The sequence below is a fragment of the Ambystoma mexicanum genome, chromosome 1p (assembly GCF_040938575.1).
Source record: "Ambystoma mexicanum isolate Mex_15411 chromosome 1p, UKY_AmexF1_1, whole genome shotgun sequence".
NCBI lineage: Eukaryota > Metazoa > Chordata > Amphibia > Caudata > Ambystomatidae > Ambystoma > Ambystoma mexicanum.
In genome coordinates, this window is record NC_090921.1 from 706,072,266 (window position 1) to 706,089,040 (window position 16,775).

A 16,775-nucleotide genomic window follows, 5' to 3' on the forward strand; every position below is an offset into this window, starting at 1 on the left:
CAGAGATCAACTTGTTCACAACTCTGGAGCATGCACAATGCCCAGATTACGCCTCCAGGTAACCGCAGAACCGCTCCAAGGGGAACGCAAACACCCTTTGCGGAGTAGTTTTTGATATTTAACCTCACCTTCCACCATTCTAAATGTTGAATTAAGAGGGTATTATTTGGGATTTTCATCAAGCACTATTCAATTTGTAGTCTGGTTTAGTTGCCACAGTTGGCTTGGGATCCAGGTAGTGAAATTGTGGACTGGGAAATCTGGGGACCCCAATTCAAATCCCAGCTTGTTCTCCAAGAGTTGTGATCTAGCAAATCGCCTCTGTAATGCTGCACTTTTTTTTTCTACTTTGGTCAAAAGTATGAGCTGCATCTGCTGTGAAATCTTTCTTATGAACCTTTTAACTCCCACTTGTGCTTTCCTTGGGCAACAGCTGTGTCTTCACTTTCTCTAGATTTGGTTTTCCCCTCTGTTTCGTACTGCTTTTACCCCCCTGGTAACTACCCATATGTTAACATTACTCTGTAGCTCTTACCTAGACACCTGGCTTCCCCTCTTGCTCATATCACCCCTCCGTCTCTGCCATACGTTGCTTGACTCCCACTCATTTTAACCCTTTTCGTGTCCTTCTCTTTAGATGTTGGAGAGTATGATTAAGAAACCTCGCCCAACCCGTGCCGAGAGCAGCGATGTTGCCAATGCAGTGTTGGATGGTGCTGACTGCATCATGCTATCTGGGGAGACTGCAAAGGGATTGTACCCTGTTGAGGCTGTCCGCATGCAACACGCAGTAAGTGTTCTTTGAACGTCTCCATTTGATGGTCCGGCAAGGGTTTGCAGCAATGAAAACTGCAGAACCTCCCGGTGGGCTATTGATTTGGAGTGGTGTGGAAATGGGCTGCAGGATAGTTGGTTGGGTAGTGCACTGACTGAAATTGTCCCTGTATAACATGCATATTACACGTCCAAATCCTCAGTGGTTGGAATAACCTTTCATGTATGTCTGTTGCTAGTAAAATGAATCCCCATAATGGTTTCATTAAGGTACACTTGGCTGTCGCATTGAAGCTTTCCACAGAAAAGTTCTTGAAAGGATGAAGTATCTTCAGAAGCCAGTTTTACGCTTGTTATGCTTTCTCACCAAGTTCTGCTGTATTTAGGTCCATGACTGGTGTAGTCCTTGAAGACCGGCCCATGGCTTAGGCTGTTGGGGAGAATGTTCATTTCTGTGCAAAAATCCTCCCATCTTGGAGACCCCCAGCTCTTTTGCTGGACTTAAGACTTTTTAATTTTAACCCTGGAGAGAGTGAGACCTTGAGACCTTTTTCTTGCTCTCATGTGTTTGGACCTGATTTGGTTTTTGTTTTCACCGTTTCTGGAGTCTGACAAACTCCATAGGCATCTGCTTGTTGTATGGTGATACACAGCACCTTCAATGCAGTGTCACTGGGAAATACTTTGGCTTTCTCATAAGGTTTAAATACCTTTTCTTGTGTGAACTACAGTTCCCAAAACAGTAAAGGGAAATTGACTTTACTTACCTTTTCTGTGTTGGTCCAGCACACACCATCTTATGTGGAGTGCTGGTGGGTTACTTAGTAGCCCCTTATCCTACCTTGTCATGTAACAATTCTGTTACCCTCACTACTTTAAATGGCTGGTGGCAGTGGTTTATGGTTTCCTACCATTGTGCTTTTCTACTGCAGGCTGAACCCTCGGCTGTAGTACAGCACCCATGGGTGAACATTTAGTCAAAATGGCCCTCGTCTTCTTTCTTATCCATTTTCTGTTTGTGAGGTCTTTCTTGGGTTTTACTCTGCGTTGAGACAGGTTTGAGCCCCTTGTTTGTCTTGCCTTTGGCGGGCTTCAGCCCTGAAGCCCGCCCCTGGCTCCAATGTGTCTGGAAGGACAGGATGTGAGGGAGGGTCTGAAACTCCCCTGTCCTTTGTCTCTAGGAATGCCTGAATGCAACTGGTCCTGATTGGCTGGCTGTCCTCTCAGCAACCCTGCTGTGATTGACAGCCTAGGTTGTGCATCAATGGGAGAAACCTGTTGGATTTTGGGACTGCAGGCAGTTGACCACTGCTGCACTGACCGCCTTCACCTCGACGGAGAAGCTGCGAACGGAACAAATTTTCCCCTTGGGTTAGTCGGACTAACTAAACTCCACTGGACCATCCACCATCCCTGACTTGCTGTGCTTCTCCGATGCTGCAAGAGCCCAATGCACGGTTTGGAGTGTCTGTAGTCGAGTAATGTCTGCCATGGAACAAATCTGCCTAGAAGCTCGAGGAGCCTCAGAAGGACCCTCCAGAAGCAGGACCTCCGGATGAAGAGTGAAGGACAGACCGTGATGGAAGTCCAACCGGTGTCTGTGACCCCCGCATCAGTGCTGTTTGCGAAGTGCTGAAACTGCAAAGTGCCGCTGAACCGAAAAGAGCTCGTAGCTGCTGACTACCTTGCGTACTATTCCAGGAGCCTGACAGACATCCACCTCTTGTCCCCACAATTGAGGCTCAGGAACCGGGGTCTGAATTGCTGTAGCAGGATTATCCAGCTGGACCACTATTCTGACCATAGGGTACTGTTTAGGCTTGGGGTGAATTGCATTGGCTACTAACAGCTTGTGACCCTACAAGTGATTTTTCTGAACTCTCTAACTTTCTGCAAGACGTTGGCCAAGAAGTGCATCAGATCCACTGACTGTGTCCAATTGACTTTGGCTGTCCTGGCTCCCTAAAGGCACTCTTCTAAATCCATTGACTTTGATACCGTTTGTCCCTCAAAGGTGGTAGCTGCTTGTATATTAGTACTGTTGGGAAAGACTTATCTACACTTCATTGGAGGATTCAGTTGTCCTCACAATTGCTGAGAAATGTGTTCCAACCTTTTTACTTCCCTAACCCTATAACTCGGACTCCAAGTGTATTGATGTGATCTATAAATGCAAGTAGTATCCTTATGATTGAAGGCACCTCGCGGTGTAGGAGTAGTGGATGAAGCATATCCAAAGATTATCCACTGACTTGATTTACTCTGAAAAGTAATTGTGAAATGTATTTGGATTGTTACAACGTATTGCCTTTTTAAAGAATGCTTATTTAAAACTGGCACTAAATGAAACCTTGAATGCAAGTGTTACTTGTATTTACGAATTTCAATTGTACAGCTCACATTTACCCCTCTTGAGATAGGCCTGACTGCTCAGTCACACTACCAACTTGTGTAGTACCGACACCAAAAGGTGGGTTACCTAATGCCAAGAAAATAAATGTTGTGTAGTCTCACCTAGTGTGACTACACCAATTCTAACCTAACATAGGCCCACAACTTACTTATGAAGCTGCAGGTACTCCAAAACCCAGCCATTGGAAGACCACCAGTGACCCAATATATAACTGCAGCTTCAGAGAAGTAAGTAGTCTTCCATTCAGAATCCACTTCCGTTTCTGATGGTATAAGCGGAGCAAAAAGTAACCAGGTATACATCACTTTATGTCCCTTCTTTGCAACCTGGTAAGGACAGTTTTCACGGACGAATGTGTTGGAATTTAGCAAAACTATTTAAAAGATCTTCCCGGACAAAGGCTGAATCGTGGACTTGCAACTGTTGGGGATATTTGCACACAACTCTGGCTTTGAAGCCATCTAACCTGATGGAACAGTGTTTCTCAACTAGTGTGTGGTCTTTCCTCTAAAGTGGTAATCGAGCAGTCAGGCTTCCCTCAAGGAGGGATGGTAAATTACAGTTAATCAAAGAAAACTCACCACATTGGTATACTGTGAAAAAGTTAAACTATTTAACTGAAATTAAACTTTGTAGAGGGTCACACGGCTCTGTTGCATTTGCAACAATGGAATCTACTGGCAGAGCAACAAATCCAAACCAAAAGGCCAGCCAAAGCTCTTTAAGGTAGTTGCCGTGGCAGAGCAGACGGATTGCGCTTCAGGAGGGAGGGCTGGAAGATCGTTCTAGTTCACACAGTGAACCAAAGACCGCCTGCAACACTGGTATCCCAAAGAAAAATATACACTTCAAGCTTAAAGAACTTCAGGTACACCTAGTACATGAAACTAGTGTGTATGAAAAACATGAATGTTCAGGTAAGATGCAATCCCCACTGTCTGGTGATGAGCGCTACACATATAGGCCATGGGGGTGCGAGGGAGTCTAGATACAGTAACATTAAATTTGCAAAGTAATCCGTGTCCAAGATTCCACACAATGACCATATTATGCCTGACCCTCTAGCACAAAGTACCATGGTTGATCCAAATGCACACTATATAACCTCTGACCATACCCTTCACACTCCTGGAAGAAACAGTGATGCAATAGTAGCCACAAGGGAAACCATGTAGCAAACCTTTGCACGAGGAACAGGATAATACAAGCTTTGGAGAAAAAGAAAAAAAACACTTTATTGAGAACCAGCTAAAATTCCAGTGTCTGGAGCTAAAACTCCAGGGACCCAGGAAAAAATGTGAATGTAGGATACATACCTGTTAAACTGTTAAACTGGGGCAGACTAATGTTCCAAAAGCTAGTCCTTTGGCAGATCTGCAGTTGCAGTGACACGCCAGGTAAGTAATTTCTATCCCAAAGGTGCAGAGATGGCATCTTACGACATTTACAAGCTGCCTGTTGGCTTTGCCAACACGTGCTCACCATACTTTAGCCTCTGACAAAGGGCTCAACTTTGACGTGTGGCTTTACGGGCACTAGGCCCCATCTCATTTACCAAGGGAAGGATTTTTAAGTGTAGCGCAGGAGTGGAGCCGTGGGGGGGAGGAGTGGCAGAAGAGGTTTGGGCACCCCTTATTATTCCCCCTTTGGTGTCTGGTGCGCTCCCATGCTGCCCACAGGGTGGTAGGCACCGACTGACTGATAGCACTGATATTACTAAAAACATGTGAGTGACGCCCCAACGTATGCGGCGCACATGCAGCTTTTTTTCTTTAAATTAATTTTTTTACTTTAGCAGGGCTGTTACTCAGTCAGGCTGACTTGAGTGCCAGCCATATTATTAATACATGCATTTAAACTCTGTGCATCATGCCGATGTGTGTGACATAGCCTGCAACTCACAGGGATGCCCTGGAGATTCAGGTCCTTCTGTGGCCTGCCATTGCGGCAGGCCTGAATTTGTCCAGTGCAGTCTGGCCATGCCTCTGCACCCCTGAAGAAAAGACCTAAGGGAAGTGTGTGTATGCATGATTGAGTGTTTGAATGTAATGCATTGTGTGTGTTTTTATGTTCATGACAGTTGAATGAGTCTGCAACTGTGCATGTATGTATGCAGGTTTTGTTTGGATTGGTGTGTGTGTGTGCACACGCATGTGTTTGGTCACTAACCATGCACGCAGTGTGCCAGTAATGGTCTATTTAATCCTATTGTAACCATTATTGGCAAAGATGGGTTGTGGCAGCAGCCTCATGATCTAATATTAAATGCTCCAGAAGTCTGAAAGAGGGGATATACAGCAGATGTGTGTTAGGCCTGTGACCCGTGGAGCCCAGTGTGGTCATTTTTTGGCAAATACCATATTGGGATTGTTTCATCCCAATCAAGAGGAAAGAGCCCTGACAAGTTTCTGGGAAGCTTTTGGCAACAATTCATTGCCTTAGAGAGGCTGGTGCAGTGGCGGTTGAATGTCTGTGAATAGCTATTTAAAAAATGATGGAAAGTGTCGGGTCTAGATTTTGTGATCCCTGTATCTGACTGGAAGCACCCTTGACCCTAGTCAACCCCAGTCTTTCCTCTTGATTGGGCTGTAACACAATCCTGATATGTTTTTCAAGTCCTTTTCTTCTGGATCGACATTCTATTTAACCCTTGGCTAACATGTTACAAGCGAACTGAACTATATATATTCCAGTATTTTTATATAACTTGAGTAAGTTATCTGTACCTTCATATAGCCCCCTCTCCCTCCTATGATGAGGCTGCTCTGCCATTGCTACCTTACCTTGTGTGGTACAGAGCCCTGTATTGCCTAGTAGATATTTTATAAAGTCCTTTGGACTTTAGAAAATGGTCCTAACAATTACATTGTTTTTTATCCAATTGTTCATAAATAGTGCTGCACTAGGGATCAATTCAGCATAGGTTTTTTGTATTCTTGGGTGTGGGGGGGCTCTAGGGTCTCCTCCCAGAGCCCCCCCTTAACTTTTGGTTGCTCTGAAATATTTAGTACACTTATTCACCACCCTGTGAGGGCTCACCCATGAATCATTTGGGGTTCTTGATGCCACCAGGGAGCCATTTGCCCCCGCTGGCACCAAAAGCTGCCCCTGCCACTAGTGTAGGGCCTTTAAATCTAGAAGTGGGGTATTGCATTTTACCTCCTTTATTCTAACTACATGTTCTCAAGTTGGTTTAATCGGTTTGTCTTTTTCTTCACCTACTTTACTACACTACAGTGTTTGATTCCTGACCTTGCTCTGCTAAAAGTAGAAATGTTGCTGCTCTGTAGCTAGAGCAGCCCAAACGTGAATGTGTGCATTGGTAGTGTATGTTTAGTAACTTGGTTACCTGTGGTTTTTAATTTAGAAGTCCTGTCTAAAGACTAATTAAATAATTTTGTATTTGTATACAGTCTGCATGCTTTGTGTGTGCTTCACTGAACCAGTCTCCACTCTCACACTCCTAGGTCCCTGCTTTACTGCTCAGTCACACTAACTGGATAGGTTGTGGTGGTAGCTGTCCACAGGCCTGATTCTAAACCTTTATCTTAACAGATGGGGGCACTGTGCTGCATTTATAGGGTTCTTGTGTAGGAAAGGATCATCCTACTCTATCCTATCTAGTCTTGGGTAGAGGGTTGTCTCAAGGTATGATTCCTATAGCTAGTTTCCACCACCAAAGGGAAGTCAAGTGTGGCTGGTAAGGGTGGGGGGGGCTTTTACACCTGATGGAACTGAACTGTCCCTGGTGGACTCCGAAATGGGTACATAACCTACCCTTCCAAACTCAATCGGAACAGAAAATTACTCTAGATTAGTCTAAGCTGTAGGACAACTGCTCTCACTGTTGGTTGTGGTGATAGGGGTTGAGGTGCAGGGGCACTTGGTCAGGCCAAGAAACCTTTTGGGTTTCCTTCAGCAAACTCTGTTCTGAAAACCACCAGGACTTTGGCTGAAGATGAAGCAGGACCTCTGCTTCAGATCCCAGAATTGTGTACTTGTCTGATTTGGGAGGTCTACTGGTGCTGTCGTTGGCACCTTCACCAGCCTAAAGCAGTTCATGCACATGTAGACTACATACGAGGCACTGGCTGGAGCTGGTCAAGAGAATGGCTTCTGTCTGTTTTCTACCCCTACCCGGTAGGAATACTGCCCCAAAGACAGGGTTTAAAAAACAAAGTAAAATGTAGTTTAAAGTATTTCCATAGTATCTCTTTTGGAATAGCTGGTCTTTTTGTTAAGCAGTGTGTCTTATATAATGGAAAATTCCCATGTTTAATTCAATTTACCTTCAATCACTTTTTAAAACTTGCACTTGTTATAACCGACTGAATTATGATTGCAATAATAATTCTGCAATTGATGGGACTGTTATTAGTTTCCAAGAAATGTAACAATGTTTCGTCACACTAAAGCCTGGTTATGGTCGAAGTATGTATACAAAAACGGCATGCAGAAATGCATACAGTGTATCTGGCAATATTTGTCTCTTGTTTTCAATGTATAGTCTGTTTTTAGTTCAACTGAAAAACTGCAGCAAGTCCATTTGTTTCCTATGAATTTGTTAGTTTTGTTTTTAGTCCATTCATTCTTTGTTTCAGCCCTTGGTAGCTGATCTGATCAGCATGCGCGGAACTTCTTTGCTTCACTGTCAGCAGGTGCCTGAGGGTTGGGGCTCGGTGAGGTCAGGGAGGTCTCCTTTGTAGAACTTCAGGTCATTCAGGTGTAGCCAGGCTGTTCTTCCCTCAAGCTTCACTGCGGTGGGAGTGACCCCCCTCCCCACCCCTCTACCATGTACAGTCCCTCAAAACGGGGCTTGTTCCAGTTTCGCACAAAGTTCTTCAGTGCACCTGGTCCCATGGGTACAAACTAGGCTGTTTAAGCGACTCAGTAAAATAAGTTGTTTGACTGTCTTCATCAGTATTCTTCGGCCCTTCCCTCTGATATTTTATCTGTTGAGAAACAAACTCTAGGTCATATTTGTTAAAAAATGATGCAGCTCATCCCCTTATATTTTTTGCTACACTGTGGGCATCACTTGAGTGGGAGGAGCAAGGGGTACTCTCATATAGATCTTAACCAGGCTGATTTCTCAGGGCAAACTAAGGAAGGGGTAGGCAGTGTAACCATCACTTCTTCAGAGTCATTTTTATCTTTGCTATCCTTTCTTTGCGAAGTCTTTTTAGCCTCTGACAGACCGGAGGATTTCGCACACACCACACCTAGGAAACCCCTCGGGCACAAGAAACTTGGCAGGACATGTGGGATCGGAGTGCGTGCATGGACCTGTCTCGATCCATCTGGAAAAATGACATAGTTCCACTAGCTTATACCGATTACTATTGCACACTTGCAACATATCCACATAACATATATGTAGATGCTGAAACGGGCCATTGGGTCTAGGGATTGCTCCTTTCACTGTTAGCCCCTGCTGTGCATGTATGGTACACAATGCAATTTACAATGAACTGTGCAACATGTTAAATTTGGTGTGAACCAGTCTTCTGCAATTGTTACAGCAAGACTCTCTTGTAGTGTGCACAGGGTAGTGAAGCTGCTCCAGTGCCACTTTCAATAATGCTAGAGGCATAACTGGCTTTCCAGTGCTATCTTGCCTCTATAGCCTTAGTGGGGGATAAAGAACACCCCCTTTTCTTCCATAGCTCCTGTTCTTCCTGTGGAGCTCGACCTAGTAACTCTAACTGTACAATGGATAGCCTATATAAACCTTCCTGTACTATCATAGTGATGCTTGCGTAACATCTTTTATTTCGAAATCAGAAATACCTGCAAAATGTGCTGCTCTTTTGGCTTCTGCGGCTTCGGAGGCACATTTCACCACGGCAATAGCTTTAGTACTTTAATAAGCTTGCCCAATAGGGACGCATGTTGCACTGGAGTGCCGTCTGCATGGAGAAAACCCTTCCTTTCCAACGTGTCAACCCTGTGTGTACGGTTGCCATCACGTAGGTAGTCACAATAAACTGTCCCTTCATCATATCTCTGGAGTACGGCAATGAGTGTCTGCGCTGAACAATGTGAAGGCAGTTTTGCACTCGTCCCTACTTCAAATTCACCATTCTTTTTAAACTTCACTACTGCCGTCCCAGTATACCTTTCACCAGTCGTTTGATCCATTTTTGAAGAACTGTCAAAGCGCTTTTAGGTTTCTCCAAAATGGCATACAAGTAATGTTCGACAAATAACGTTATGGAGCTTCCCATTGTGATACTGGTAGCTTTCGTGATTGCAAAAGCAGCAGCTAAGCTTGTTCGCAAAGGATAATGCCCTTTCGTTATTGGGTCTAAAATCCCACTATAATATAATATCCCACTGTCATCACTTCTCCACTTGAATGCGAGAATAAGAAACTCTTCATTATACTCTGGTATTTCTACCAAATCGCCCTTTTCAATTTTTCAGTCATGTTATCTTATTTTTACATGTCTGTGCTTCCTTGAGTCCTTTAATAAAAGTGGTCAAATATATGTACTGTAATCTAAACCCCAGGCTGTACAATAATTACATGGGCCCAAGAATTGCTGCATTTCCATTACTGTCTCAGATTTTGGTCTTCATGATTGCTTCTGCTCTCGGGTATCACTTTTCTTCCCTTGTGGGAAATGAGCTGTCCTATGTATGGGACCTCTTCCTGGCAATATTGTAACTTTTTTTCTTGGTCTACTTTGTATCCTTTTCCTGCTAGTATTGTAATTAGTTGAACTAGGTCTTCTCTTCACCTTTCTTTTGTCTCACTGCACAATATATCTACATATTGAATTATTGATATCTCTAGCTGTACGTTGGCTGGGTCCATCTGAAGGACTCAGTAAAGATTGATGGGGACTCGCAATATCGTGTGTTTCAGGGGCTGATTGCTGAAAACTGAAGTCCAATCTTGTGTGTCTTCATTAAGGGAAATTGAAAAATAGGCATTTTTTAAATCCATCACTGTAAAATATTTGCCTTTAGCTGGCAACTTGCATAATATTGTAGCTGGATTTGGAACCAGAGGATTCTGCTTCAACCATATTGTTTAAGGGGTGGAGATCTTGAATAAATCTCCATGACCCCGCTCCCCCCAGATGATTTCTTCAGTGGGTACACAGCTGTTACATCAGGACTCTGATGGCATGAATAGTCCCTGCTTTATTAAAGCAGAAATGGTCTGATATATGCCTTCATCCGCTTCTCTGGACATGGGGTACTGGTTTGCAAATGGCAAAATAGCTCCTGGTTTGAGCTTAGTTTTAACTGTTCCTGATCCACTCGATAGACCCATGTCAAATGGACTACTAGTCCATAAAATGCTTGGCACCTTCTCCAAATCTGCCTGGATAAAAGATACATTGTGGTAGTTCTCTTTTCTCAACTTTCATCCAATAAGCGACACTTAAGAAAAATACTAATTCATCGTCTGAATATTCATCGCTAAATAAATATTCATCTGTCAATCTGTATCCTTCCTTAAGGGCTATCATTGTCTTCCATGATCTTGCATAGTCTGTCACATGAACAGCCACCCTTTTTACCACTGCTGCTTTTAGCTCTATGGGAATTACCTGTTCCTACTCATCCATAGGTATTGCTGGTCTAAACAAAAACTCAGATATTCTCAATATTTTCCCTGTCACTCCAGGAAGTCATGTCCACAAAATATTTACTCCATACAAAAATATTTCTTGGTCTAATGGGACCCCTCATAATGCCTTTTTGCTGTGTAAAAGCTAGTATAAATTCTAAATTTATGTAGTCTATACCTGGAGTTGAACACACTATTCCTTTGTCAGTAAACAATATCGTCCTATTTAGTTGTCATCAAGTCACATCCTAGTATGTCAAATGGTGCGGTGCCTGCCAAGAGTACAATAATGGGATTGCCATGTCATGTTCACCTATAGAAAGTGATGAGAACCACATTTGTGGCCCCAGATAATCCCTGCACATCATGGCAATCGCAGACATTGGGAATTTTCCCCTCTAACACAGGAACGGAAATGTCTTGCCACCTATCGTCAACCTTGACACTTGGTTCCTCTTGTGGATCTGGTGTCAACGATAGTACTGAACACATTCCTATTGTCGATATAAATGTATCCCTCTACCCGTAAAAGTATTCCCTCCCACTACTGTGTCACTCCCTATCCTGGGAGTATACGCTTGTGGGGCTCATCTATTCGCTTTCCGGCACTGCTGCTTGTTGCATCGGAGCATACTGCGGTTGCTCTGTCTGTACTTGTGTCTGCATGGGTGCTTGCTGTGTTTGTCCTTGTGGTGATTGTTTGCTGTGGGATTTGTTGTTTGTGGCACATGCGTCTGATACTGCGTGTGATCTTGGGCATAATACTCCTGTGGTTTTGTTATACTGCAGAGAATAGCCCCCCCCCTCTGTTGCATGCCTCCTCCTCTGCTTCTACACGTTCGGGCTACATGTTCTGTCCCACAATTCCAGCATTGTTATGGCTGTCCCCCATTACAATCATCCTCCTCCCCCCACTTGAGGGTTCTGAAATCTGCCTCGTCCTCTGAGTCAGTTCCCTCTGCTTCTTGGCCAAAGGTTATACCCACTTTGATCCATAGGATGCACTACATTGCTTTGCTGTGCTGATTGGACTTTGTGTTGCCACACCTTCACCACTCGTCAATACTGCTCCTTCTATAGCAAACTTGACAGCATTTTCAGAACTATCTTTGCTTCCTCCTGCTTACTGTTCTCTGCTTTCTTCTTGTTTTCTTTCTTGTAACAATCAACAATGATGTACAATAGTCGCTGTATTTCTGGCCATGGATCACTTCCATCCCTACCTATTTTTCTTCATCTGCCGTTGCTCAGGCAGTCCCTGACATAAAATGATGACACTGTTTTTTTATCCCATGGTTGTCTCGTCTCAAGACACCAACGTTCTTGAATCTCCTGAATAAAAGCTACATGGTCTTAGTCATCACATTTTCCTTGTCGTAATCACACCCACGTCTGATGTGTCTGGATACTGTACTCTAAGCGCCCTACATATGTCTGCTCTAAAAAAAAATGTAATGGCGATATGTCATTTTTGTGCTGTCACACTTGCATATCCTCCTTGCAGCTCCCACACGCACACACTTCCTCACCTACCCTGCCTCCCCATCCTAGGCTTGTTACATGATATACTGAGTGGGGGTGAGGATAGTAACTAAGTTTTCTGCCTCCTATATAACCACTAAGCTTTATGTAACCAGCAAGTACCTATGGAACGGCGCCACAATGCCCAAGGGCTTTTGCGTGATTTTTAAATGCTAATAAATAAATATCCTGCTCATCTCCAAATGCCGCCGGCTCCCTCTCCTAGGATAGCTGCTAGCAAGCCTTTTTATGTCACCAACTGCTACCGTCATTCCCGCTATAATTGTTTCTATCTCCTAATCCATTATCCCACACCTGCAGCCAAACTAGGTAATTTACGTTTCTGACTTTCTTTATCCATTTGTGGCCACAGAATATATTGTGGTTGTCTTCCCCCTTTCTCTAATAACGGAAATTGTGTAAATACTGGTCCAAATCATTTTACAAAGGTAGCGGGCGCCCCTCTCTCGCAAGAACAGACATGATAACCTGTTCAGTGGTTATTAACCACTTGAGAGTTCGCAGCCACTGCTTTTACTCACTGTGCCTTTCACAGATGGGAAATATCCATTTGCATATCAGTCTTTGTCCTGCCCAGGGGCAGTCCAGCACCGAAATACAATGGCAAATCCAATCTGAACGAGAGTACCACCAGCAACCCCATACACGTGTTTCACCCTTGTTGGGGATCATCAGTGAAGTGAAGCTGATGCCTCTCTAAGCACAGTGAGAGGGAGACCACGTCTGGTTGCCCCCAGGAGACCTAGGGTTACCAATCCCAGGTTCCTTAACAAATAGTTTTACAAAGGTAGCGGGCGCCCCTCTCTCGCAAGAACAGACATGATAACCTGTTCAGTGGTTATTAACCACTTGAGAGTTCGCAGCCACTGCTTTTACTCACTGTGCCTTTCACAGATGGGAAATATCCATTTGCATATCAGTCTTTGTCCTGCCCAGGGGCAGTCCAGCACCGAAATACAATGGCAAATCCAATCTGAACGAGAGTACCACCAGCAACCCCATACACGTGTTTCACCCTTGTTGGGGATCATCAGTGAAGTGAAGCTGATGCCTCTCTAAGCACAGTGAGAGGGAGACCACGTCTGGTTGCCCCCAGGAGACCTAGGGTTACCAATCCCAGGTTCCTTAACAAATAGTTTTACAAAGGTAGCGGGCGCCCCTCTCTCGCAAGAACAGACATGATAACCTGTTCAGTGGTTATTAACCACTTGAGAGTTCGCAGCCACTGCTTTTACTCACTGTGCCTTTCACAGATGGGAAATATCCATTTGCATATCAGTCTTTGTCCTGCCCAGGGGCAGTCCAGCACCGAAATACAATGGCAAATCCAATCTGAACGAGAGTACCACCAGCAACCCCATACACGTGTTTCACCCTTGTTGGGGATCATCAGTGAAGTGAAGCTGATGCCTCTCTAAGCACAGTGAGAGGGAGACCACGTCTGGTTGCCCCCAGGAGACCTAGGGTTACCAATCCCAGGTTCCTTAACAAATAGTTTTACAAAGGTAGCGGGCGCCCCTCTCTCGCAAGAACAGACATGATAACCTGTTCAGTGGTTATTAACCACTTGAGAGTTCGCAGCCACTGCTTTTACTCACTGTGCCTTTCACAGATGGGAAATATCCATTTGCATATCAGTCTTTGTCCTGCCCAGGGGCAGTCCAGCACCGAAATACAATGGCAAATCCAATCTGAACGAGAGTACCACCAGCAACCCCATACACGTGTTTCACCCTTGTTGGGGATCATCAGTGAAGTGAAGCTGATGTCTCTCTAAGCACAGTGAGAGGGAGACCACGTCTGGTTGCCCCCAGGAGACCTAGGGTTACCAATCCCAGGTTCCTTAACAAATAGTTTTACAAAGGTAGCGGGCGCCCCTCTCTCGCAAGAACAGACATGATAACCTGTTCAGTGGTTATTAACCACTTGAGAGTTCGCAGCCACTGCTTTTACTCACTGTGCCTTTCACAGATGGGAAATATCCATTTGCATATCAGTCTTTGTCCTGCCCAGGGGCAGTCCAGCACCGAAATACAATGGCAAATCCAATCTGAACGAGAGTACCACCAGCAACCCCATACACGTGTTTCACCCTTGTTGGGGATCATCAGTGAAGTGAAGCTGATGCCTCTCTAAGCACAGTGAGAGGGAGACCACGTCTGGTTGCCCCCAGGAGACCTAGGGTTACCAATCCCAGGTTCCTTAACAAATAGTTTTACAAAGGTAGCGGGCGCCCCTCTCTCGCAAGAACAGACATGATAACCTGTTCAGTGGTTATTAACCACTTGAAAGTTCGCAGCCACTGCTTTTACTCACTGTGCCTTTCACAGATGGTCCAAATCATATTGAGGTCCCAAATCCTATCCACCTATACGTTGTGCCTTCCAAGTAGGGCTAGTCTCTCCCATTCACCTTCACCCTGGCAAGGAACTTAGCCTGCTTACATAAGGTGGGGGACATATCCCCTGCCCTGTGCGACCGTGCTGGTGGTCGTTCAGAATATGGTGTAGGTTCTGTCTTTTCTTCCAGTTCTTGTAAGTCTGACCACTTTACCCTTCTGTGTCTGGGTCTAGTGAAAAACACTCTCTTTGCGGTCTCCTTTTCCTCACTTTCTTCATCTGACATTATACCCCAATTGGTATGGCTAACCCTTTCCTCATCAAGATCGGGTCTGCTTGGGGACGGCGTTCTGTGCTCATCCATCAACACATTTGTATTTGTGCTTTTATATAGCGCCATTGTCCAAAGCGCTTTACATAGGACAGTCAACAATATAATCAATCAGAATGCAAATCAGCGTTCATAAATGGTAACCATCAATTATCATTCCTGGGAGTAATCAATCGGTGTTTATAAACGGTAGCAATCAGCTTTCATAGGAGTAAATGAATCTGTGTTCAAAGCAGATTAAATTAATTAGAGGACTCTAGCAGGTGGGTCTTTAGATAGGAACAGAGGATAGGAAGTAATGGAGTGAAGGGACAGGGGAAGAATGTTCCAGTGAAGAGGGGCTAGGAGCTGGAACAAGCAAGAATGGGATTGGACACAAGGGGGACGTGGGACATTGAGTCTAAAAATATTAGCAGAGCGGAGGGAGCGAGATGGAGAGTAAAAAGAGAGGAAAGATGCAAGGTAGTCCGGAGGCAGGCCATAGATATTTGAACACAAGACTGTTAAACGAATCTTCACGGGATCGTGGTTTACCTCTTTTTCCTGTAAACCGTGGAGTTGAGGTTGCCAGTCTGTCGAAGTCTTGATAGCCGATGAAAGAGTAACGCGAGGAATTAGCCCAATCCCCTCCTGACGGTATATGACAGGATGGCACTGAACCAACTCCCAACGCCACGGGTGGCACTTCTCAGGATTAGCGTGACATCGGGACAGTGTTTCCACTGGCTGAGAAGGCTTGATGAAATCACCGATGAAAACGGAGAGGAACTCAGGATCTTCCAAGGCAGTAAGGCACAGGTACCGGCAGGGCACAAGACAGGCAAAGGAAAGCAAACTGCAAGAAGAAGCAGTACTGACAGGGGTCCCCACTACTACTAGGAACCCAGACGAAACCTCCTCCACCCTGAACCAGGGACTGGCTAGTAACAAAATAAGGGAAGAAAGGGTAGGAGGACCAGTAAGCAAGAAGGAGTAAAGAGAAAAGGCAGGACTGAGCAGGAAAGGTAGACCTGGAAACTGGAGGAGTGAAAACCTAGCACCAGGGCTCCAGCAGCGCATACACAGTAACAACCGCGTTGAGACGCGTTGTCCCTGTGTATGCGATGCCTATTTATGGTCCGGGGTCAAAACGAGGCTTGGAACGCATGTTCCGATGCTGCGCATGCGCGGGACGTCGAATCCTGACGATCCGCGCATGCGCAGATCCTCGCAAGATGGCGGCGTCCACGGCGCCCATCCGAACCGCGGGTCGGCGTGAAGAGAGCCGCCACCGCGGGTACAGCCTCCATGAAGGAGGAGACTGCTGCGGCCGTGGACCAGGGACCCAGGTAAGTGGCGCCGACGCCCGCGAGCGAGCGCGCGGCGTGACACCATACCCCCTCCCGGACAACCCCGGAGCACCGGGTTTCCAAGGAAAGCGGAGATAGAAATCCCGAACCAGGCGCGGTGCATGCACGAAGGAGCGCGGTTCCCAAGTGCGGTCACAAGCTGGATAGCCCTTCCAGCTGACCAGGAACTGCAGAACACCGCGCCGAATCCGTGAATCACAAATCTCCTGCACCTCGAATTCAGGGACCCCCCGAACCAATAGCGGAGCAGGACGGGAACAGGTACGACCCATAACATCGGGCACATAGGGCTTTAGAAGGGAAACATGAAAGACAGGATGGATCCTCCAAGAGCGAGGCAAAGACAAACGAAAGGCAACAGAGGAAATACGCTCAGAGACGCGGAAGGGACCAAAAAAGCGGGGGGCTAGTTTCACAGGTAAGTTACGTACTGGTAGATTCT

General features: G+C 45.4%; 1 protein-coding gene across 5 annotated transcripts in view; it reads left to right on the forward strand.

Moving 5' to 3' along the window:
• PKLR (pyruvate kinase L/R) overlaps positions 1 to 16,775 on the forward strand; it is a 183,506-nt gene that overhangs the window by 88,465 nt on the left and 78,266 nt on the right. For all 5 annotated transcript variants that reach the window (XM_069650066.1, XM_069650072.1, XM_069650077.1 and 2 more), the window contains exon 8: positions 638 to 790. In XM_069650066.1, coding sequence (XP_069506167.1) covers positions 638 to 790 — 153 coding nt within the window. The remainder of the gene's footprint in view (positions 1 to 637; positions 791 to 16,775) is intronic.